Source organism: Anguilla anguilla, chromosome 11 (genome assembly GCF_013347855.1).
Source record: "Anguilla anguilla isolate fAngAng1 chromosome 11, fAngAng1.pri, whole genome shotgun sequence".
Classification (NCBI taxonomy): domain Eukaryota; kingdom Metazoa; phylum Chordata; class Actinopteri; order Anguilliformes; family Anguillidae; genus Anguilla; species Anguilla anguilla.
The window spans coordinates 27816354-27842104 of NC_049211.1; the positions used below are offsets into that span (position 1 = coordinate 27816354).

General features: G+C 43.2%; 1 protein-coding gene across 1 annotated transcript; it reads left to right on the plus strand.

The window, feature by feature from the left end:
- Positions 1 to 6451: 6451 nt before the first annotated feature.
- LOC118208647 (keratin, type II cytoskeletal cochleal-like) lies at positions 6452 to 10827 on the plus strand. Its single transcript, XM_035383521.1, has 9 exons — positions 6452 to 7279; positions 7974 to 8182; positions 8370 to 8430; positions 8559 to 8654; positions 8803 to 8967; positions 9095 to 9220; positions 9385 to 9605; positions 9785 to 9837; positions 10146 to 10827. Exons 1-9 carry the CDS (start codon positions 6602 to 6604, stop codon positions 10526 to 10528), a joined length of 1992 nt encoding a protein of 663 aa, XP_035239412.1. The 5' UTR covers positions 6452 to 6601; the 3' UTR covers positions 10529 to 10827.
- The last annotated feature ends 14924 nt before the right edge of the window (positions 10828 to 25751 follow it).

The window sequence follows — 25751 nt, forward strand, 5'->3', positions numbered from 1 at the left end:
TGCTAGCGCTAGAGATGCAAAGCAGGAGAATGCGCACATGCAAGCACAGAATAACAAATGAGCTGTCTGGGATCGGACCCTTCATGGTTACCAACAGTGTTGGTAGAATGAGCTTATAGGTTTCAATAAGAATACGAAATACTCATCAGTTGTTCGCAAGAGTCATGGATAAGCAGTGGTAATGGCAATAACATAAACATGCTAGTTTTAAAATACTTTGTGTGCAAAAACCACTGGAATTTGCTAGCGCCACTGCATTAACTGCATTTGGGAGTAGACGTTTGATCTCTGATGTTGTCAAAATGAACAGCTCATGATGTGTACTCCACACCATTCTGCTCAGCACCAAATCCTGTCCACTTCAGCAGAAAACTAATGTGAGAGGATCACAGGGAGGTAATTCAAGCAGTGATAACCCTCATTTAATTTCTTTAATCTACAGGCAAAGAGGCACAAAGATTCACGGCAAAAATAGCTAAATATGAATGCCATTGTGTTGCTCTCTGGGTGTGGAACTGTTTCAAAATTTCAGCGTGGTAAGGGATTCTGTTAGGGGTTTTTGGTAAGAGTGGTCTAAACTCTATTTACATTCAGAAGTTCTCCAAGGGTTCTGTAAAGGGGTTCTGCCACAGGGTTCTGCCAAGAGGTTCTCAGTCCTCCAAATGCTGAACCATCCAACAACGGCAAATGAGCGAAACCTTCACTCTAGATAAGAATATCTGCTTAATGCATGCAATGTACTGCAATGTAAAAGCAGTGGTGGAAAATCCAGGTTCAGAAAATTAAAGTACACCATAATAATTTGTTACAATTCTTCAACCAGGAGGTACAATTAGGGAAATCAGCTGGCTGAGTTAATGGGTGGAAGAAAAACATGTCTTCTACCCATTAGGTGAAAGGACTACTTTCTGACCCCTGGACTTTCAACCCATGTGTAAAAGATACATTGCACAACCTGAGAAAGTATGGTAAAAGGATACCACACCCAGTGTGCTGCATCTTTCAAAGGTGTGAAATGTGCAAGGCTTTCCAGTGGTGTTCAGAGGTGACCTGCCACTTCCAGAACCAGTACAAGCACAAACACTGCCAAGTGTCAACAAAGCAAACATCCTCCATGATGTCTGTCAACCACTCAGTCAATAAAACTGTTGTCAGATGTGTGTTTTAACAACATGTGCTCCATGCGCACTTCTGTTCCTCTTTAGTTCATTTTAGGACATTAGCCCCTCAAATAGCAAAATAACAATGCCTATAGTTTATAGCTAATAACAATGGATTTCATTCATATTTTTTCACCATTTTACACCTCAACCATCACCCATGTGTAGCACCCACCTGGTTGATGCACAGAAGCCCTTTGTCCCAAAGCCCTATTCACACATCAGAATGTCTCACACAGGTCCAGAGATACACCTGTAAAATTGTACAACATAACAGGAAAACGGTAAAGCATTTAAATTATTGTATGCAACAGCTCACTGAATAAATTCATGTATAGGGAGTGGTCTACAGTGGGCTATGAGGTGGGAATCATGGGGTATGAGGTCAATGTGGTTGGCTATGAGGCAGGGATATAGGTTTTGAGGTGAGAATGGTGGGGAGGGTAGGCTTTGGGGTGGAAATGGTGGGGTATGAGGTGAGTGTGGTTGGCTATGAGGAGGGTATGGTTGGGTTTAAGGGGGGTGTCATGGCTATGAGGTGAGGAGGTGGGTATGGTAGGGTGTGAGGTGGATATAACAGGCCAGGAGAGGAGTCTGCAACCCTGGTCCTGGAGAGCCACAGGGTCTGCTAGTTTTTTTTGCTACCCTTCACTTCATCAATTATAGCAGTTCATTACACAGTTAACTCACTTAACCTGATTACTTGGGTCTGAACTGGGTGCTGATTTTAAGGTGAAAACAAAAACCAGCAGAGCTTGAGGCTCTCCAGGACCAGGGTTGCAGATCCATGGGCTAGGAGGTGGACATTGTGAAGTTGTACCATGTGAGACGAGACTAGACTAGACAGACTAGAGACAGTGCACGCAGAGGAGGATTGTAGCTCTCAGGGTTAGTTAAATATGAACAAAAACGCTCAATTATACAGAGCGTATACAATGCTGACAGATGCCCTCACTTTACTGCCTGCTGTGTGATGTACTGTATATGCAACACAGAATGGCCCACACTTCTCTGTAATAAATAATTGCAGTGCTCTGAAGCCAGACCGCATAAAACCTGCAAGCCCTGCAATACATTTAAAATATTCATTTGAATACTCAGATTAAATAGCATGCACACGTGCGCTGAATGCAAAATAGTCAAATCGCTGCCATCAATCAGCACACCTTAACTACATGCATACACATGTGCACCGTGAGAACAGGCGAAAGCAGCCGCCCCACTCCCTTTTTTGTTTTTTTGCGGTAGTGCATTCTGGGAAGGGATCAAAGGAGCTGTTAAATGTAAAACCGATGAGTTGCGACATTCCAACGCACAAAATTCTGCCAAGTATAACAGTTCTATTCATTAGTATCGCCAATTCTTACCTCCCCTCTATGCTCAGAGCTTGTGTTCTGTAGTTTTTTTGTGCTCTGACATATGAAAATAATGACAATTCTTTTTGCACTGTTGATTAAATCCTATTACTTCACATGTCTCTTAATGTTGCCATGGGGGACTTTGTACAGGAAAAGAGTGCAGATGGTGTTGCACATGTGGTATATGGTCATCAAAGATTCCATGGCACTGACTGCAGATAGTAAAGGGGTTTTCTGGGATCATGATAAAATTCACAGTCTGGCAGTCTGAATCTGACACATCAGTGGTCTGTCTAATAAGCCCTACATGAAGTTCATTAGTAACTCCCCCCAATGGGAAGCGAGATGTCACAAAAAGGCTGCCACGCATCACCCAGGAGGCAGTAGTGCCCACCTATCCCCTTTACTTAAATCTCAGATGAAAGGGGTTATTACTAGTTTCAGGCAATGTGCTGTTACATATCTTCAAGATATACCCACTATTTGTTACTAAAGTTACTTCTGGGGTTGAATTTGACACATTGAAATTCACTGACTATTACTGCAATTCTGACAAACATCAACTCTTCACCTCAAGCCCATACTTGCTGCACCCCTAAATCCAACCATACTGTAAAAACCATCTGACCTTTTTTGTTATTAAACACCTTAAGAAATTGCCCTAAGAAGCAATTACACAACGACATGTAGGTGTGCCAAAAGTGGCCAATACATTTCACATACCTTTCCATGGGTGGCATGCGGTTATTTTAACATAATTTTTTTGGTCCTCATTGCTATGATTATTAGTTTGGATCAGTGGGCCATGTGAAGGAAAGCCAAAAGGCGAGGTGATGCTGATCTAACTACACTTGAGGCACAAGAGTGTTTTTGTGCTCTCGGCCAAATCTCTCCTCTCAGAACCCCAAGTTTTCAATTACCGTTGAAATGCCATTGCCTAACGTGTTTGAGCATCACAGAAACAGAATTTGCCGAAGAGTTTTTATGCTAATAGGCCGTTAAATGAAACGTCTAAGGCAGTGGTTCCCAAACTCTGAGCCCACAACCTGCCTAACACTTTTTCTGTGACCCACCCTTATTAAAATTTTGATTGACACACACTCAAATATGGAATTTAAATGTTTTCTTAACGTATGTCTGCAAGCACACTAACCAGGTGGAAAGATCTGTTTATTTTCTCTGGTGAGAATGTCAATGGAAAGTGTTACATTATAGAGTAAGATTTATTTAAAAATATTTATTTTTTTATTATTGTTAAATACTATACAGTACATATTAAAAGCTTAATGCATCAAACTGTTTTAATGCTTACTATATCTTTGAATGGGGAAGGGAAAAATCATTGCCTTTACTCTCATATAAAGACCTTACATGTCTCCATAGAGCTATTGCGCTCAAGACCTGACCTAGCACGATCAGAGTTTATTGGACACAACTACACGCCACACCCAAGGATTACCTTAATGAGGATCAGTATGAATGTGACATTTTTCTGATCGATGTACCGTTGAGTCACATTATCTTGGACACTCCTATTTTTTTGTTGTTAAAGCTGAAGTGTGGCTGTAGGTGCAACAAACAGGAGGATAAACGTTAATGGGACGGACATAACGACGATCTTCCAAATGACTCGATAGTTAATCAGCCTATTTAAAAGGTTACTTTATCCTCATCAGTTAAAAATGTTTTACAAAGCATCAATAATTTCATTTTACATTAATAAATATGTTGCGGATGTTAAGTCTAACACGGAAAAGTTTTGGAAGGTTGAGGTCCCTATTGCAACGCTCATGCAATTCAAACTCAAGGTTCAACTAAAGGGTTATAATTCAGCAAAAGGGGTCTTTGATGCAGATATAGGACTTTAAAAAAGGGTGGCGCTCTCCCTACCAAGGCTTCCTTCCAACTCATGAATGTCTTGGAACCCAAAGCGATGTCTTGGGCAAAACATGCTAAATTGATTTATTTTGCTAGCACAGGTATTTTGCGGGAAAGGAATTTGGGTGTACAAAATAAAAACTGCCCCACCCACACGCCTAGATAATAAGATCGTCAAGCACCGATGACGCTGTGACGGAATCACTCTGCAGTGCCCATTAATCCCTAAGACCATGATTGTCCGGAATTTGTTATGCATGGCTTTAGATGAATTTCCTATTCCTGTGATTGTTGCAGATTCTCACCAGTGCCTCTCTGTTGCGACACTGCCTGCTCATTCAGTGTGCCAGTGCAGTTTAGAAACTGATATCTTAAGCAGGTAGGGAGGGGCTGAGGGTGGACCGTGGACCCACTCTGACATGCCACCACTGCCATTATTCCAGTTGAGTATTGGGGAATTGGTATCAATAGAGTCACTGTGCGACAAAACCGCTGTTACTTGGCAAGGTGCAGCCTAGCGGGGGAACCACATTTCCTGACACATACTGTATACAGTAGAATAGCTCCCTTACCACAACATAAACACATTACCACCTATACCCTCAGGGCAAGGGTGAAGCCTGAGGTATGAGCTGTAAGATCTATCAGAGATAAATTAATGAGGTTTTTTAATGCTGGAATTGGGTAAAAAAAAACAGAAGCTTTTGATCCATCAATAGGCAATGTACTCAATAGCTGGTAACCAACTGTGAGTTAAATCAAACCATATTTTTAAGCCCTCATCTTTGAAAATTAATCACACATTTCAAAAAATTTTGGAAGAACAAAACGAGATTGTGCACTAAATAACATGGCATATTAGTTTTATTTACAGTGAAACTGTAGCCTCGAGTAAGTAAAAAGATTGTTGATTGCGGGTTGCCATCAAGCCACTAGGCTATCGGCTATAGACACTGAAAAATTCTCCTACAGTGCAATGTTCCCATCGTGGCACTGATTCTGCTCAGTCCAGAGGAAAGGCCATCATCTTCTGCCTCACTGTCACTTCAAGTAGAATAGTAATTGTTCAAGGGCAGGTTGCATGCAGCTTAGGCCATCTGGCAGTATTACCAGGAGCCATCACTGCTGTCCACCAGAAAATGAGTTAACTACTTTCTGAAACTCATGTAGCTCACTGTTTCACTGTTTTATTGTGAAAAAGACAGCTCTGTAATAGGAAATCATACATTAAGTCATCATAACGAACGGTACTGCATTTTTTTTTTTTTTTAAACATTGAAAACATACAGTTTTAAATAATTCTTGCGATGTTGATTTTCATTTACCAAAGGTCTAACTATATATTTGTAACAAGCTGGGTAGCTGGCTACCTTTTTGATCAATTATTTGTGTGACAATTTAGCTAGCTACTCCTCAAATGCAAAGCAATAGAAATTCCTTCTATTGATGCTCATAGTATAGCTAGCACAGTTCATAGTAAACTTCAAGATGACATTTTATGTACATAGCATAAAAAAACAGTATAGTGAATTAATTCAATACATCCACATTATCATATGTGGTGTCCTTTGAACCCATGGAATATGCACAGGTTCCCATAATCTTGGGCAGGACATTGTGGGGCATTACCATCAAATTGCTTTTAGTTTTTTGTTAGCATGTGGTTAAGAGGTATATAAAGCCTGAGTTAGAATGAGAGCCATCTAGTGGAGCCACTGAGAACTGCACAGACAACCCTCAGATGCTGGGGTACTTTGTGGATGCTCTGGCTGCATGGTGAGAACTGAATAGGGCTATCAGTATGATTTTACTACTCCTCCCTTCCCTTAGGGTCCCTCTGTTCTTCATGCAACCCCGCCCACCACACCCGACTCCCCACTCCCTACTCCCTACTCCCCACCCCCTACCCCCAGGAAAGCTGGATCCTGTCTGTTTATACTCTTCACTTGTCCCACAGGATGCGCAGATCCACACAGCAGCAGCATGTAAATGAGGTGGGTGGGGCCATTGAAAGATGAAAGGTGAGGTCCTGGCCCCCCTCCTAGAGCCAGAGAGATTTAAAGTGGGCACCCTTGTGGACTGTCACTAAGAGGGGTTTGACTGTCCTTTGCGAGCTGGTCCTCTTCTTGCTCTCTCGTCTTGCCGCTCAAAGTGAACAGCAGCTTTCTCTTCTTTTCCTTCTGATACCTGCACCAAACTCACACCATGAGCGCGGGCTTTAGATACGGCAGCGGAGCATCAATGGTCGGTGGCTATAGTGGCTTAAGCAGTGGTTATGGTGCTGGCTACTCTGCCAGTTCCAGTGCTGCTGGTTTGAGGAACTTCTCCAGCAGGTCATACAGCGGAGTCACCAGCTCCAGTGGCATAGGCATGGGTGCCAGACGCTCAGCCGTCGCAGTTGGAAGTAGCAGCGGGTTCGGGATGAGAGCGGGCAGCGCTGCAGTTGGCGGAGGCTACGGCGTTGGCGTTGGCGTTGGTGGTGGTGGTGGTGTCGGCGTCGGCGGCGGCGGATATGGTGGTGTACTCTACGGGAGCGGTGGTGTGTTGGGAGCGAGCGCTGGGCTGGGAGGGGTTTCTGGGTTAAGAGGCCCCGGGTTCAGTGGCCCCGGCTTGAGCGGCCCCGGGTATGGTGGCCCTGGGTATGGTGGCCCTGGGTATGGTGGCCCCGGGTTTAAAGGCCCCTCACCCTTAGGTCCCGGGTTCGGTGGCCCAGGGTTTGGTGGTCCTGGCTCGTTCGCGCCCCCCATCTCCGCTGTTACAGTCAACCCCACCCTGCTCATGCCCCTCAACCTGGAGGTTGACCCCACCTTCCAGAATACCCGCACCCTGGAGAAGGACCAGATCAAGATCTTGAACAATCGCTTTGCCACCTTCATCGATAAGGTCAGTCCCAGTTTTTCGTGTAACGAATGCCTTAACATCACGCAACTGATCAGGACTGCAGGATTCATTAGTATCCAGATGTTGCAGTGACCAAAAACAGATACAATTTTAGGATAGGGAATCTGTTCAAGGATAAATAAATATGTTATTGCCACAGAGATTTTCTATCCCAAAAAATAGCAAGCATCCAGGTGCAAATACTCCTCAAAGTTTGCCTGGCATCTCTGTCATAATGAACCACAAGCTAATTGCACAGCCGTTGACTAGAAATACTGAGAGGGTAGATTGTAAAAGATCAAGCCTCAGAAAGAAATATTAAGGGGCTGGAATGAAAGTAATATTAACTAACAAATATAAATTACATTTGCCCAAGAGTCAAAGCCTTTTCCATGCAGAAGACCCTGAGGTTATGCTTTGCTAACCAAATGCATAATGGTTATCTCTAGTCTCTGTGTCTGAGGATAGGTGGGAGGGAAGCTATGGGAGTTTGCAAATGATTGAATTTTCCAGATCATGCGCTTCCCAGTCCTTTTTGAGGGAGTGACTCGAGCCCTGTTATAATGAGAAATTTTTTTATGACGAATCGAAAAATGATGCCCTATTCCTATCGCCAAAACAAGAAGCAGTAATAATCCTGTTGTTCAGTAGTTCAGTGTCTTTTTTCAAAATGGATTTGTCCATTTGGCCCCCGTAGGTACGTTTCCTGGAGCAGCAGAACAAGATGCTCGAGACCAAATGGATCTTGCTCCAGGACCAGACCATCACCCGCTCCAACATCGACACTATGTATGAGGCCTACATCAACAATGTACGCAGGCAGATCGACAGCCTGACGAATGAGAAGATCAAGCTGGACGGAGAGCTGAAGAACATGCACAACGTGGTGGATGAGTACAAGACCAGGTGAGTCTAAGAATTCCTCTCAACCACACAATAAGAACCTTTCCAGTGTTTGCCAAGATGTGAGTAGACAGATCTGTTCTTTGAGCATTAGCTGCTTTTGGTTCAAGGTTGAGCATTTCAAATGGTTGCCAACATTATGTGTGTCATTAATCAAGCAAAACTCTAAACAAGTGTACTGCCTCTGCAGATATGAAGAAGAAATCAACAAAAGAGCATTAGTGGAAAATGAATTTGTCCTACTCAAGAAGGTAAGGAGCATTCAGATGCAATTTTTTTTTAGCAAAGAACACAGCAGGTACAAGACACCATCAATGCAATCTCCCGCCCCCACCCCCCATTCCATGTAAACATCAGTCTAACTCTTCTGCTCTCTCAGGATGTTGACATTGCCTACATGACCAAAGTAGACCTGGAGTCGCAGGTTGACAGTGTTCAGGATCAAATTAACTTCCTCAGGGCTGTCTATGAAGAGGTAAGTTCCACCTATGGATTTACAAATCAAAAAGGCACCACTAGTATAAAGAGATTCATGCCTTTTCTTAAACATTATCCCAATACATTTTTTATTAACTTGCACTTAATTTATCTAATCCGTGAGCTATCGCTCTCTCTCATCACAGGAGCTGCGTGAGCTGCAATCCCAGATTAAGGACACAGCCGTGGTGGTGGAGATGGACACCAGCCGCACTCTTGACATGGAGTCTCTCGTGGCCGAAGTGCGCGCCCAGTATGAGGAAATTGCCCACCGCAGTCGTACCGAGACTGAGGCATGGTACCAGCAGAAGGTGAGAGGCAGTTAGTAGATCCTGCTGGGGAAAGTTGCCAGTCTCTTTTGGCAGTCTTAACCTTTGTGAAGTGCACATGGTGCTTGGAGATTCTGAGACATTCCACTTCTTCCTCCCATCCATAAAGTTTGAGCAGATACAGTCCACGACAGGCAAATTCGTTGAGGATCTCAGGACCTCCAAAGTGGAGATGGCAGAAATGACTCGCACAATGACCCGTATACAGACAGAGATTGAGTCCACAAAGGCGCAGGTAAGAAAATCTTTATAATAAGACAAATCTAAAGAGTTGGCATTTCAAAGCTGTGGGCAACCATTGCTGCAAGTGCATCCATCTTCAATGAGTTGACAAGTCAGATGAGGACAGGAATCAAACTGTGAACGGGACCCAGATTTCCTTTATTCACTTTCCAAAAGAACGGGAGCCTGCAGGTCCAAATGACAGACGTGACAACCCGTGGCGAGGAGGCGATACACGAGACCAAGCTCCGCATCAAGGAGCTGGAGGACGCCCTGATGAGAGCCAAGCAGGACATGGCCCGCCAGGTGCGCGAATACCAGGAGCTGATGAACGTCAAGCTGGCCCTGGACATTGAGATCGCCACCTACAGGAAGCTGCTGGAGGGAGAAGAGTTCAGGTGAGCAGGGTGACAGGTTAGCAGGGAACCAGACAAAAGCCAGGACACCCTGGTTATTAAAAAAACGTAAAAAAAACATTTGGTGTTGAGTTATGTTATGAAGCACAGTTCTTTGACATAATGAACCCTTAAACTCTAAGAGCACAAGTTCTAAAAAGCCCTTTCAAATCTCTCCAAAGAATATCCACTGGCGGAGGCCCGGCGACCATCCACGTTCAGTCTGCTAATGGAAGTGAGTACTCTTCATTCTGAATTACCTGAATCAATGGATTTTTGTTTGTACAATGCTGATTGAAACTGCCCATACTTCAGATTACAAACAACATAATACCTGTGATAATTTGGGGGAGCATTCTGGAGCATAGCATACCATTTTTGCTAAGCATTGAATTCAGGATGCAACATACATTTTCCTTTCATGAACAGAAGGACAACATATTTCCTGATTAAAAAGTAAAAACAACAGGGGTGTAGTGCTGATTGCGGGTTGTCCCAGATATTTAGAAGGGTGACATGTCTATTCCATCGCTGTGGACGCAGTGTACAGTGTGGACACCATTGGAGGCGGGCTTGCAGCCGCGGCTGGAGCAGTGGCTGGAGCCAGGGGTGGTGTCAGCGGAGTCGGCGGCATGACCATGTCCATGGCCGGAATCGGAGGCGGAGTCGGAGGCGGAACTGGGCTCGGCTACGGAGGCGGCATGGCCATGAGCAGTGGAGGCGCCATGAGTGCCGCCTCCGCCGGTGGTGGCGCCAGCTCATTCGGCTACGGCAGGAGCAGCATGTCCATGATTGGGGGCGGAGCCAGTATGGGCATGGGCGGAGCCAGTATGGGCATGGGCGGAGCCAGTATGGGCATGGGCGTCATGGGCGGAGCCAGTATGGGCATGGCCAGCATGAGCGGTGGCATGGCCAGAGCCTTCTAAAGACAAGACACGCCTACCTTCTCCTCCCGACCTTTCACCTTGTGCTTGCACCCACCTGTCTTAACCTCTCCATACTCATTAATAATACAGCCCTAACTTCATCTGGCCCAACCCACACCAAAAGAGACAGGGCATCTATTGATTCAAACATGTCATGCTTACACACATCTAATGGCCTTCCGACATTAGTATTGTGAAATAATATTCTAGGAAGAAAGGAACAATCAAAAATTGACTTCAGATCTGTTAAAAGCTGCACAATAAAATAAATCCACCCTGTTGTGGGATGTCACGTTCAATCTTTCTGTCGGTCTTATGTGTCATTTCTCATTATACAGCCCTCCTTTACTGAAATGGCTAATTTAATTTAGAATGTAGATAAAGATTCAGAATGAATAATCTGCCAACTCCGTTTCTGTCAGCCTGGCTGTTAAATCGGTTCTTCAGAGCAGCAGAGTGAGATAGACACAGTGCTATTTACATTCTCCAGCAGCAAGGCCAGCAGTGCCACAGGCGAGCGCAGTTGGCCGCATTTCGACATTTGAATGTTAAAGAAATAAGTAGAACGAATTTGCTTGTTGGACTGTGGGCACTTAATGCAACTACATTTAAATTATTTTATATTTAAACTACTTTTAAATATAGCTGTAAACGGGTTTTACAAGTTGTGAGAACAATTTGCAAACCAGGAGTGTCAAACTCCAGTCTTGGAGGGTCTGCAGGTATTTGTGTTTTCCTTTTAGGCAGCAGCCAAGTACAGCCTTGGCAGTAAGGTGTGTGGACTCTTTAGCCAATGAAAGACTTAAACTAATCACCAGGAGAGACTGCAGCTCTCCAGGACCGGGGTTTGACACCCCTGGTGTATACACACTGTGGTTACACTCTATATACATCTGTAGTTACAATGTAATTACACAGGTATTATTATAAAACTACTGCGTACAGCCCATTGGAAAAAAGGTAGGAGCACTTCTAAGTAGTGGCAGATTCCCAGAAAGCTATCAAACTATAAACTAATCAGCTGTCAGCAAAATTATGAATGAAAAAACCTTTCATCACTCTTATCATACCTTATTCTATCAAGCAGGGACTTGAATTTTAGTTGTCATCCTTCAAGGGCACCTTAAAGATTGGTTCATACTTGGTGACTGTTCCAGGAATGGATGACAAAGACAGTTCCGATTTGGTCGACTGGTCTGGTAAATCAGTCTCGCCCTGCCGTTGTGATGGTGTGCACTAGGTGACTGGGAACAGATTATGTGTTTCACCCAAGGACACACTAGTCTGATTTTTAGTGTCTTGCATCAAACTTTGCAAAATCCTGCAGAAATGCAAAAAGGTTGGAATGGTTCAAAAAGGTCAAAGGACTCAGAGTGCCCAAAAAGTGGTCAGCACTCACTGTTCACTCCTGTCCATCTTCCTCTTGTGCTTAAACCACACTGGCTTTTGTCAGGGTCAGTCTTGGACCAATTCACACTAGGCAACTCAGTTTGAAAAAAATCTTGCCAACAGAATGTATGCAGTATTGTGCTCTTTTGCCCTGGAGGTTAATTAGTGACAGCCTTACTGGCCCCAGTCATCCCAACTGCAGTCTTATAATTGGGGGAATTATCACCAAGTGTGAACCCAGCACTTTAGGCACAGAACAGCAGAGTCAGGTCACTAATTGTACAGCTGAGTGGCTAACTGTGACGTTTAAAAAACAATCAGTTGACCTAACACAGGGAGCATGGAAGGAAAGAAAATGAGCATGGGTGGTGTACATGTACATGCTACAAAATAAATTTCTTTGATTAAATGATAGCAAAGGTATCCCCTGAAAACTGCACACAACTGATAGGACATCTATGACCAAAGAAAAATCATCAGATGGGATAGACAATTATGATTTGCATATTTAATTTCTTTCTACAAGAAAAAACCATCACAACTGATATAAAAGCTTTCCTTAGTCCTACACTGCCATGAATTCCTCTTCAATTTTGGATGGCAAATGGACAGCATGGGCTGGCTCTGCAGATGCACAGCACATACAAAACAATGAAACAAACTAGTCAAAATAATTACTCATTGAAGTTGCAGAGACACTCACAAAGTATTACAACCTTGACCAGCTAAAAAAACAGTCAAGTTTCAGCCAATCATCTGATACATTTCTAACGGCTATCAGAACTTGACATGACAGCCCTCCCTCTACAGGCCACACCTCAAAAAATGGTATCTCTGAGCTGACAAATTACAAATGATTTGCACAAGAAAACTAATGCCACTGGAGGAACGTGGAGGTACAGCTGAAGGAATATTTCCACTTCTTACTCAAAAGGCAAAAGTATATTTGTAACTAATTCCGTCAATTCAGAAAAATTCTCCATATGGGTGTTTTCACCTAACATTGTCAGTCAATGACAGAAGAGATCATTAAACAACGTGACCATGATCACATTTGAGTACCACTTTTTAGTTGCATTTTGCAAACATTTTTGGGCTTAGTCTAGTGCAAAGTTACTAGTATTCATGGCCCAAAATGATCTCATATTCACTTGTGGTACCCATGCGTATTAGCGAATTTGTATGTGTATGTGTGCATCAGGGAGAGAGAGTAGTGGCAAAGAGTGAAAGAGAGACATGGGTTGAGGTGTTCACCATAACAACGCACCGCACCACACACTTCACACAGATGGAAACAGAGCAGAGTTTTCATTAGCTACAGAAACACTGTATATGCCTAGGAATTAGCTAACACGTTAGCTCCACTCTCAACAATGAAATGCACTAGCGATGCCTTTTTCAAAACAGCGCGCGGAACCCATGCCAAAATTCTGGCGAGGACATGTCAGATGAAGAGCTGGCAGGTGAGCTCACGACAAATGCAAAGACCTACACTTTCCGACCGTAATGGCTGATGAAATTCCAGTGGCTAAGACACCACAAAGACAGGGACCTCATGTATTTACTGTATTCAATGTGGCCCAGCAGGCCAAGTTTATCCTTTCCAAAAAAAACTGGTAACATAAAGTACTCATAAATCACAACGCCGGTACGAAACACAAAATATGCAGGGACAGGCGCCTTGACTGCACAGCAGTTCCACTTCCAGCAGCTTTCAGCCACCAGGAATCTACCAATCGGTCTGCGGAAGAGGCAGAGATAATCAAATTCAACACAGCCAGCCACATTCCCTTATGAAAAAATCACATGAGAAACACCCAACATGAGAAACCCACCACACATGGGTACTATAAAAATAATCCCGTTTATAAAATGAGAGTGGATTTATTTTAAGTCACATGTTTTCTTTTCACATGAAAAACATGAGAGCTACAGGTCACATGTGGAAATGGGGAATCCCCAAGTGAAGATGAAGAATTTCATGCCATGTTTTGTTTTTGCATGTATAAACTGCAGCCAATCACGTGAAAATATGTCATTCACAAATAATTCACAATATGACAACTGAAGAAAAGATAAAATAATCCCCATATTCATTCTTCATAACTGATGGTGATGTGTCAACCAAGGAATATGAGACCTACACACAGATCCTGTACAATCGAGCTGGTGTTTTGATTGGCCACGTTAAAGTCTACAGCATTACTGCAACAGAATAAATAAAAATTCTGGCGTGGGGGGGGGGGGGGGGGGGTTGGGGGGACAGAGACAGAAAGGTTAGAGAAGACGGTAGCCATGGGAGTGGAAGGGACTGCCACCAGGGGGTGCAATTTCCCTCCCTCAAGTTGTGGCAGGAAACTTCATTGTGCCCCATCACTGCATGCCACACAGTTAGATTATGTGCTCAATCCAAGGACAGTAGCTATCCCAGAATGCACTTTTCAAGTTTAACCGCTTTTTTCGTTGTTTTGTTTTGTTTTGTTTTTATAAACCGAAGCTAGCACTGCTGTCAGTGCGAGGGAAAACGCTTGCGGTTGACTAAGTCTACAACCTTCTAAGCCGGGTGGGGAAGACCTAGCATTTCAACTCCAAGTCAATGAGAGAGCTCAGAGCCAATGGAGTGGGGTTGCATGCCAGCATCAATGTCCCGAGTGGTGTCAAAGGGCTTCCACATATGACCTGGGCTCTGCAGAACCCCCAGGGCAGTTCACAGCAGCCTACTGCCACACAGATCATTTGGCTGGATCACCAGCCAATGCAGATGTTGCAGGAAGGTCCATATCTATTATCAAATTTCATATTTATTCTCGGGGATTCAGCAAGACTTAAGAAAATGAAGATCATGTCACGCAGATCAAACAGTTGATGGAAGACAGAATTTCTGTCGCTTATTTGCTGACCTGTTTGAATTCATCCACAAACACAGGCTCTTGCTTGTGAGGAACAATGTCATTTTACCTCAAGACAGGCTGCATTACCTTAATTTATTCCAGGGGTGGTTTTGCCGCAGTGCCATTAAAAAATTTATGGAAAATGTTTTACAGGCTATCGTTGGGTTTGAAAATCTCCTTGTAAGTATTGAGGCTACGTCAGTGATGTCCAAGCTGGGTGGCAGGCGAGCAGAACTACAGGTTGACATTCTGGTGCAGACAAGAAGTCAAGAGAATGACAGTGAAATTCTGCCTGGAGACAAATACCAGGTAACCCATCAATTTATACATCTTAGTTTTTGAATTAAGTTGTGAAAAAAGCCATTTGTCTTAAGCTGCTCCTCTAAGGTTTTACAGTAGGCAGTCAAGAAGAAGCTTTTGGACTAGCAGAGGGTGGGCACACCCTTAAGATCACACCAAAGCTGTTGAAAGCAGTGAAGGCAACAGTTGCGTCGACAGTGCAGTGTTTAAAGAAAAGATTAGGCAGGTGGAATTAATTGATGTCTTTAGAAAACCTTCACATGTTAACCATAAACACCTCACTGTCATTCATTTTTGTTTTATTTTTATTTTTCTGCTGTCTTTTTTATCCACTCCCCACAATCAGCAATCGGCAAGGCAGTGAAGTCTATCTAGACAGTCATGACTCCTGGCCTGTGCAGAGAGGGCTGCCCTACTGTGTTGAGGAGCAAAACTTCCTGCTGGATGACTTCTGCACTGTGTTACCATGGCAATTCACTCTTTAAATCACCAATCACAGGCAGGGTATACAAATGACAACAAAGACAAAAGCATATTCCACAAATGTAGCTTGATTGTTAGTTACAAACCAAGAGATGTTCAAATGGCAAACCAATATACGCATCAATGACAATTAATGCAAACACAAATGGCTAATCAATATACAGTAGCCTATGTGCCAATGACAACCCAATACATAATTATAGTAAACCAGTACATTAACAAAATAAATAATTATGATTATAAGACAATCAAACCAATAGATGTGTTAATGAAAAACCAATATATACACATATTAAATCAATACACAAGAAGATTAAACCCATGTACAGAGCTGGTTCTAGGTATAGGTGACATAGGTATGAGTGTCTAGGGCTCCAACTGTCTAGATATATCCCAGCCATCTGGAAGGGCCCCAAATGTCTGGAGGGGCCCTATCTGTCTCAAGCCCTGCCACCACCCCACCCCCCAGGCCTCCAGCATGTGACTACAGGGCCTGATATGTGCTCCTGGTATGCACCTGGCAGGGCCACTTGCAAGCTTTATGACTTCAAGGGCCAGTTTCACAGACACAAACTAAGTTAGTCCGGGAGAATCTCCATTAAAAATTGAATTTAGTCTAGGACTATGCTTAATCTGTGACTGTAAAACTGGCCCTAACAGTTTTATTTATGGTATGGTGAACCCAAATATAAATGGCGATTATGGGCCAAATTTACTTAGATCTCTAGCACAGTGGTTCCCAAACTCGGTCCTGGAGTACTCCTGGTTTTCGTTCCAACCACGATTGCAATTCCAGAATTATAACAAGTTGTAAAATTTTCTTAATTAGGTGCTTTTCGTGTTTAGAGGGATTATTTACCCTCTTCAACCACATTATGTAAGAAATAGCTAAGCATTCCATGAAGAATAAAATTCCCATGTTCACACTGTGCTTATTGTGCTACACTGCAAACAATTACATTAAAAGGTAAATTATTTTCAGTGGATCAAATTAAAGACTGAAGTGTGTCAATAGGCTTCTAATTGGTCAAAGTGTGGACATCTGGCCACTAAAACTAATCATCTGGAAGATAATGAAGAGTTTAAAGACAAAGCAAATGATAACGAGCCGAACCTGCATTGTGTCAATAAGGAACTTAAATGTTCAGGGGCCTATTGATTAATTTCATTCTTTAAGTTGGTCCAAAAAGTTTGTTACCTCTTCTATGTAATTGTTTGCAAGAAAGCACAATAAGCACAATATGAACATGGTAACTTTACTGTTTATGGCTATTTTTGACATGAAGTGGGTTAATAATCCCTCTAAACATGCTAAGCACCTAATCAAGAAAAATGAACAACTTGTTAAAATTCTGGTATTGCAATTGTGGTTGGAACAAAAACCAGCATACACAGGGGTACTCCAGGACCGAGTTAGGGAACCACTGCTCTAGCATATGCAAAAACCTTTTTGCACACGCAAAACTAATAAGACAACCAATGGTTGGTACAAAACAAATACCAAGACCAGTAGTTGGTTTTGCATGTGCTAAAAGGTTTTGCACATGCTAAAGGTCTAAGTCGGTGGTTTTCAAACTCGGTCCTGGGGGACCACTGTTTATGCTGGTTTTCATTCCAACCTCAACTGCAATCCCAGAATTTTAACAAGCTGTTCATTTTTTCTTAATTATGTGCTTTTCATGTTTTAGAGCCTGGGTCTTGAGTCTTATCCAGAAAGGTCCAGTGTGGGAGCACACACCTGATTCTACTAATCAACCACTCTCTTCTAAGCACCTTGATTAGTAGAATCAGGAGTGCACCCTCACTGGCCCTTTTTTAATTAAGACAAATGAACAGCTTGTTAAAATGGGACTGGGACTGCAGTTGAGGTTGGAATGAAAACCAGCATACACAGTGGTCCCCCGGGACCGAGTTTGAGAACCACTGGTCTAAGTAAATCAGTCCCTATTTGTAGAACATTAAGGAAAAGAAGAACATGCGTCTACATACTATAGTTTCCATAAAGTATAATATGCTTGAATATTGTCTGAGATAAAATAGCTCATAATCTATGAAGGATAACACAGTGACAGTCCCTTTATTCTTCATGTTTGCCAGTCATTCACTTCCACTCAGTTGTGCACACTGCCCTCTAGTGTACAATGGAATTTCATTCAGAAGCGAACAACCACCACAACCCATTTTTCTCAACAAAAAAAAAAGAATTTTGATTTGATTTGAAAATTCAGTTTGACCAACAACATACTTTCGTATGGTTATTTAGAAACACGTGCAGTGTTTACTTACTGTATACCCAAAAAAACACAAAAGTGAATATTAAAATGTACAACAAGTAAATGAATATCCCTCAGAGGATCATCATAAATGCACACAAGGCTGGTTTAGACTGGTCTCTCAGAGTAGATCGTGCTGGTTTGGAGTGGTCTCTCAGTGCATATAAGGCTGGTATAGACTGGTCTCTCAGTGCAGACCAGGCTGTTTAGACTGGTCTCTCAGTGCAGATAAGGCTGGTTTAGACTGGTCTCTCAGTGCAGATAAGGCTGGTTTAGACTGGTCTCTCAGTGCAGATAAGGCTCGTTTAGATTGGTCTCTCAGTGCAGATAAGGCTCGTTTAGATTGGTCTCTCAGTGCAGATCAGGCTGTTTAGACTGGTCTCCCAGTGCAGATGAGGCTGGTTTAGTCTGGTCTCTCCGTGCAGATAAGGCTGGTTTAGACTGGTCTCTCCGTGCAGATAAGGCTGGTTTAGACTGGTCTCTCAGTGCAGATCAGGCTGTTTAGACTGGTCTCTCAGTGCAGATGAGGCTGGTTTAGAGTGGTCTCTCCGTGCAGATAAGGCTGGTTTAGTTTGGTCTCTCAGTGCAGATCAGGCTGTTTAGACTGGTCTCTCAGCGCAGATGAGACTGGTTTAGACTGGTGTTTCAGTGCCACTGAGGCGGGTATAGACTTGTCTATTAGTGCAGATAAGGCTGGTTTAGACTGGTCTCTCAGTGCCACTGAGGCTGGTTTAGACTGGTCTATTAGTGCAGATATGGCTGGTTTAGAGTGGTTTCTCGGTGCAGATAAGGCTGGTTTAGACTGGTCTCTCAGTGCAGATAAGGCTGGTTTAGAGTGGTTCCTCAGTACAGATGAGGCTAGTGTAAGTTTGACCGTTACATTTCCTAGTATCTCAGGGTTCATTTACTACCATTGCTACCCGTCAGATGGTGTTGACTCTTTGAAAAGTAGCTCTTATCAATAGGACTTGCAAACATTCTGTGTGAGGAGACTAGTTTTCAAGTAATTTTACTTGAGATGAGAGTTAACAAATATGCCAGAAAGCACATCCAGTGTTCAGAATGTTCTAGTGAATCTTACGGAATTGAAAAGTATTAAAGGAATTACATTAACTGAATGCTACAAGACAGCAGGTCCCGATGGCATACATCCAAGAGTACTCAGAGCTAGGGCAGAGCATCTATAAACCAGTGACAGGTATTTTTTTTGCACTCTATAAAAACTGGAGAAATGCCAGATGCCTGGAAGCAAAGTAGTGCAATAAAAAAATAATACATAAAAAGCAGGATTTCACTGCTCTATCAAATACAGCTAAATGCTCCTGCATGTAGGAAATTAAAATCGAAGGCAGGAGTATTTCATGAGAGTATTTCATGAGAACAACACAAAAGCATGTGTCCAATTTGAAGAAGACAGATGAAGATATTTGTAGTTGATACAAAGCCTGTCAGTGTTTAGGCCAACAGGATGCTGGGATATATGGCAAAAAGTATGGAGTGCAAATCAAAGGAAATTATATTGATGTAATACAATACCTTTGTATTCTGGGCAAAGCAATACAAGAATGATCTATAAGCTCTGGAAAAAGGACAAAGGGTAACTAAATTGGTTTCTAGCATGAAATAGGAAAGTTATGAGGAAGACTTATGATAACTTAAAACTAAAGATTTACTGTAATCTCTTCACGTTTAACAGCGGTTTGAGGTTTGTGAATTCATAACAGGGACATAAAGTGAGCTACAATGGTTTTTTATGGCAGCAAACTTTGCCATGCCACAATGGAGAGGCAGCAGTCCTCAGGGTTTTCAGGTCTGGGCTTGATGCAGTGCTGAATACTCTCCAATTTATAGGTAAATGGCAAGCCTAGATAGGCCGCGTGTTGCTATCTGTATATATTCCTACGTTCTTATAATTTATGCTTTCATAAAAATATATGATGACGAGCCATTTCTAGATTATCAGTGTCCACCAACAAATACACTATATGACCAGAATGATTTAGGCACCCCTTGGTCTGGGGCTGTGTTTCATATGTTTGGGCAAGGCCAATTAGTTCCAGTGAAGGCAAATCTTAATGCTACAGCATACAAACACATTCTAGATGATTCCGAGCTTCCCGAACAGTTTGGGGAATGCTCTTTTCTGTTTTAGAATGACGATGTCCCCAGGCACACAGAGAGGTATATGTAGAAATGGTTTTTTCAAGAAGAGAGTGGAAGAACTTGATTGGCCTACACAGAGCCCTGAACTCAACCTCATCCAACACTTATGGGATGAATGGGAAAGCCAACTGCGAGCCACGCCTAAACGCCCCATCAGTGCCTGACCTCACTAATGCTCTTCTGGCTGAATGGAAGCAAATCCCAGCAGCAATGCTCCAACATCTAGCATAAAGCCTTTCCAGAAGAGTGGAGGTTGTTATAGCTGCAAAGGATGTACCAACTCCAAATTAATGCCCATAATGTTGTACAAGTTGTCGGATGTCAGGTGTCCACATACTTTTGGCAATGCAGTGTGGACCTCAAAAAAATGTAATTTACTATTTTAAATAAATGTGAAAGAAAAACCAAGTGAGGATAAAGATATCACTCATCCATGATAGTCAATTAACTCATCCTTAGCTGATGAAAGAGAGAGTGCTATCTCAGGTACAACTTCAGAATTTCCCACACAGGCTCAATTGCACTCAGATCTGGTGACTAAGAGGGCTATGGCATATGGATATTGCCATGCACCTCAAACCACTGAACTGAAATCAAAAAGAGGAAAGGTTAAAACATTATTTTGGAGTCCGATAATCAAGATATCGTAAAATTAATCCTGTTCCAGTCGAACTGAAGATTACATGTGTTCCTTCACCACTCAGATACTTCCTTAGTTTCTTAGTTGGTGACCTCAATGTGATGTGTTCCTACCTGTGTTCTACATTCTTACTGTAGGCATATTCTGGCAAAATACAAGGCATGCGCTATTCTGAAGTGCTAACAACTGGATGATGTAATGAATGTCTGTGCCATTTTTCTGTTTATACACCCTCATCAGACATCCTCTATTCTGAATTACTAATAATGGTTACAATGTATGCAAATGTCAAGATTGTATTGGTTTCTATGAAACTTTTCCCTTTATACAGTAAAGCAGTAAAGGACCAAGACACCAGGTGAGACCATATCACTGGTTATATAACAGTTAGAGGTAACAATGCTCTGTTTACCACATGCTCTTGCTGCCATGAAACTGCTTGCTATATTATCTGTTTTTGAGCAATTGATCCAGGAGACTGCATAGCAACTGAATCAAGCTCAGGTGGAGGTCAACCTGGCCAAACAGACCATGAGGATCCTGACCAGTGCCTCTACACGCTCAGCCCAACACATCTACACCTGGTGGGGTTGGGTCTACCGAGGGTGCGTCATCGCCACTCTGCTTGTCTTCACCATCACACTCGCCAGTGCTGCTACTTCAGATGCCTCATCGCCTCTCTGCGATCAGCCTTGAACACTTCTGTTGGTGCTTGGACCCCTGTACCTCTCAGTGTTCCATTGGACCAGAGGGGGGAAACTGTTTGGCAGTTCACAAAAGTCTGCCGCTTATCAGACCTCTAAAAGGAAACAGACTGTTTACTTTGCTGACACGGTGTCAGCAAGTGTGATAATGAGACAGTCCTCGGTGGCAAAACAGCCCACTGGATCAGCATTATGTAAAACTTAGGGTCTCCATTCTACAGTGTAATCATGTTTTGTATTGTTGGAAACTGATGTCATGGGGAACAAGTTGGTGCCTCAGTTACAAAGGTTAACCCAGTGTGATAAGCTTACAGAGATAGCACAAGCAGGATCATTGTTATACTGTGTTGTCATGATTGTGCCTTTATTTGATGACTTGAGGTTTTTACTTGTACATAAGGAGAGAAGTTCAATAGCACATAGAGACTCGTCAACATAGTCTCCTGCACACGTACATAGCCATCGCACTACACACACATTTTGAACCACTGTATCCTGCCATTATTAACATACTGTACAATAAACTCCATTCACTTTAACCTGCCAATATAATTTGACTCTTACCACAGCACACCTAGCAGATTTAAGGTCATAGCATACACATAGAGCTCAGGACATCTGCACCCCATAGCCACTCACCTATACACTAGTGTAATAGCAGGATGTAATATGCAGGCTACACAAGCCAGATGCACTTCCGCGTCTACCAAGTCAGATAGTGATTCGTATAGAGCCACACTACTGGCAGAAAGCAGTCTCCTGCTTCTATGCGTAACTGTCAGCAAAGAGGAAAGGTTAAAACATTATTTTGGAGTCAGATAATCTAAATACCATTAAACGAATCCCGTTCCAGTAGCACTGAGCAAGACTGCACGCATTCCTTCGCCACTCAGATACTTCTAATAATTTCTTTTTCACATGGGTGATGTGGGTATGTGACAATTTTATCATTAAATAAATTAATAAATGGGTCTTGTGCTTAGTAATGTTCCCTTTGTGTAATATTACATTTTGTTTAAAGATCAAAAACCATTCAGTGTGACAAATATGCAATAATAGAGGAAATCAGGAAGGGGGCAAATACTTTTCATGGCCCTGAAGGTGTGCATGTGCATGCGTGCTCACACAAACACACACACGTGGTGCCATTTTATAATGAGAAGACAGCGTATAAGTTTTGCAGAGCTATTTCCAGTTTTACAATGCGTTACCATATTAGGACATGGATTCTACAATGTGCCCCCATACCTGAGCTGTCATGGGCGGAGATCTCGATTATGATCTGAGAGAGAGAGAGAGCGAGAGAGAGTGAACCTCCTGTACAATCTTGCCAGAATAAATCTGTTTCAACAGGTATTCCCCACTTCCCCACTTCATTCTCAACCTTACCGAAAGTACTGACAATCTCTCTCACTCTCCGTCTCTGTCTGTTTTTGTCTGCAGTTAAAATGGCATCTGTCCAATTCTCATTTCTCATCTTTTGAATTTGGTAGGATTTTCTGCAGGTTGTCAGCATGGCCATTTCTGCATGGATTCTGTTGGTCCCCTGGGTCCTGGAATTCAAAATATCAGTAGACCATGTTTGTTGGTAGCTGGAACCAAACGTGTCTGTTTGTATTTATTTATTTTTTGCTATGCACAAATGCAACATATTAACAAGGTGTGCAGTGACAAACTACTGCCCAACTACTAAACTGTGAAATCTGACACACTTACCATTGCAATCGCCACTAGCCGTTTTTCGCACATGTACGAAAACCCACCTTTTCGTACCCGCTTCTCTTGCTTTATTCTGAAGGTCTTGTGACCTGGTGACGGCACTGATTTGACTGTGAAGTAGCTGCACCGGTTAAGAGCATCTGCCAAACATTTTTACAATTGAAAATTGTATAAAAGGTGTCAGTGATGACAGCACGAAGTCACTGCGGTCCAAAGGCGTAAGCAGAGCCATCTCCAGGGGGAGGAGACCAGGCAGGTGAACGCATTCAGCACGCATCGATTCAATCACTTTTTGATGAGGCGGGTCGTAAATCACCCAGAGAACCTGTTTGCTGCTGAGGAATGGGGCTGTGGCTTTCCCAGGGCCACGGAGTCGACAGGCGAGGACACGAAGCGCCTCGCTCGTCGCCAGTTCCCTCGGGGCGTGTCCTCTGGCTCCCTGCCACGGCTCCTCCTCCTTTATTTCACGGCCTCCTTTCTCCTTTGTGCAGCGTAGCTTCCTTGCAGTGCGGTGGGGGGGGGGGGGGGGGGGGGGGGCAGAAGTCACAGCTTTTCAGTAGGCCCATGAAGGAAGACAAATAAGTCGCGTCCCCGTGCGCTGTTTTGCCACATTTTTTGTAAGCGCCCAGACCTGTGTTGCAGCAGCATGACCTTAGAATACCATACCCTTTCTGCACCTGCAGCACTAGCTGAAACAAGGACAGTTTCACTGTCTTATTTAATTCCATATCCCGTCCCTGGTCTTTGGAGCTAGCTGATTGGAGCAGGCAACCAAGTCCTCATCAGGCAGGTGCAACATCACCATTTACTGCAGATCTGCAGAAATATAATAAACGACAATCCCTAATGGCAAAATGAGGACATGTGTATTTTGCACCCTACAGGTTGTTTGGTGACTGAGCCACTCTATGGTCAGCCTGTGATCGTAGTCTGAGCCTTTGGTGACTAAGCTACTCAATAGGGCTCAGCCTGCAATTGTAGTCTGAGCCTTTGGTGACTGACCCACTCCACAGACCCCAGCATTTAATCGTGGTGAGGGCCCTTACTAACCGAGCCACTCCATATAGCCCAGCATGTACTCATGGTAAGAGCCTTTACTGACCAAGCCACTCCACAGAGGCCAGCATGTACTCATGGTAAGAGCCTTTACTGACCAAGCCACTCCATAGAGCCCAGCATGTACTCATGGTAAGAGCCTTTACTGACCAAGCCACTCCATAGAGGCCAGCATGTACTCATGGTAAGAGCCTTTACTGACCAAGCCACTCCATAGAGGCCAGCATGTACTCATGGTAGGAGCCTTTACTGACCGAGCCACTCCATAGAGCCCAGCATGTACTCATGGTAAGAGCCTTTACTGACCAAGCCACTCTAGGCCGTAGTCTGTAGTGACAGGCTTTATTAACTGAGACACTTCTTAGGGCCCAGCATGCCCTCATGGGCTTTATGGACCGGGCCAATTAAAAGCCCCAGCGTCCTTATGATTACCTATTGATTACTTTCCCTTTTTTAGCTTTTGCTATAAATTCATTGTTGCCTGGTTCACTTTCCTTTCACGAGTACTTATGTAAGGGGACCAAAGTTGGGAGAGAGAGAATAGCAGGAGCGCAGTAGGAGAGGGAGTGAGAATGACAGAGAGGTAGCGTACCTGCATGTGCCACTCCCACAGGTCTCCCTCCAACTCCACGGCATACACACCCTTTCCCTTCCCAACGTGCCACACCCGAGCCCTCTGCAGACCCAAAGATTTCAATTCAGCCACACGCAGTAACAAGTCAGGGCTAATCCACACCCATTCTGCCTCATTCTCTGAAGGAATATCACACTCATTCATTCCCATGCAGAGAAGGACAAAGATTTAACACCAACCTGACTAAAAATGTAAATGGAAACGTTCATTTTACCTGTACAGCATGATCATAACTAATCAAGGATATATTATGATAATCTAAGCAATAGGAGGTCTTTAAATCTTTTCCACTTGGATTGAGATTGCAATTCATGCCATGGATTTGTGTGCCTGAAGTCACTAAATAAAGCATATAAATCAACAGGGAGAAGAGAAGTTAGCACTCTTGCACTCCGCAAATACCTTGCTTTTTCTGGCAGAATTGTTACATGCCACTGTTAATGGGAAATATCAGTTGAACAATCTGAATCATGTCATTTCTGCAGTACCTCTTCTCACTCCCCAATAGTTTGGATCAGAAGCACACAAAACAATTGATGCAACAAAAAGGTTGAAAATTAAATTGTGCCTTTCCACAACCCCTTCCCCCAAACAACAAATATTAAAAGTTATCTTCACCTGATCAGCTGAAATATGACCTCATATTTTTAAAAATCTCCATAAGGCATAAGGGAATTCATGTTTCCCCTCAGCCCCATTCTCCAACCACTGGTCATATGCCCAGTCAGAGAAATCAAGTTGAACTCATATACACCCATTGCATAACATCACCACCTGGAGGACATGGGGTGTACAGCATCACATAGAATACAGGCTCCTGTCTTTTATTTTTAACTCTATTTTGCCGGATTGCTGTGGTGCTCCATTTCATGTCAGGGTAGGTTGGTAAAAAACCGTGATGATGCCCTCTGGAAATCAAATCAAAAATGTTTTTTTGCTGCGCAGTGCTTTTGCAAATTTGCGGAAACAAT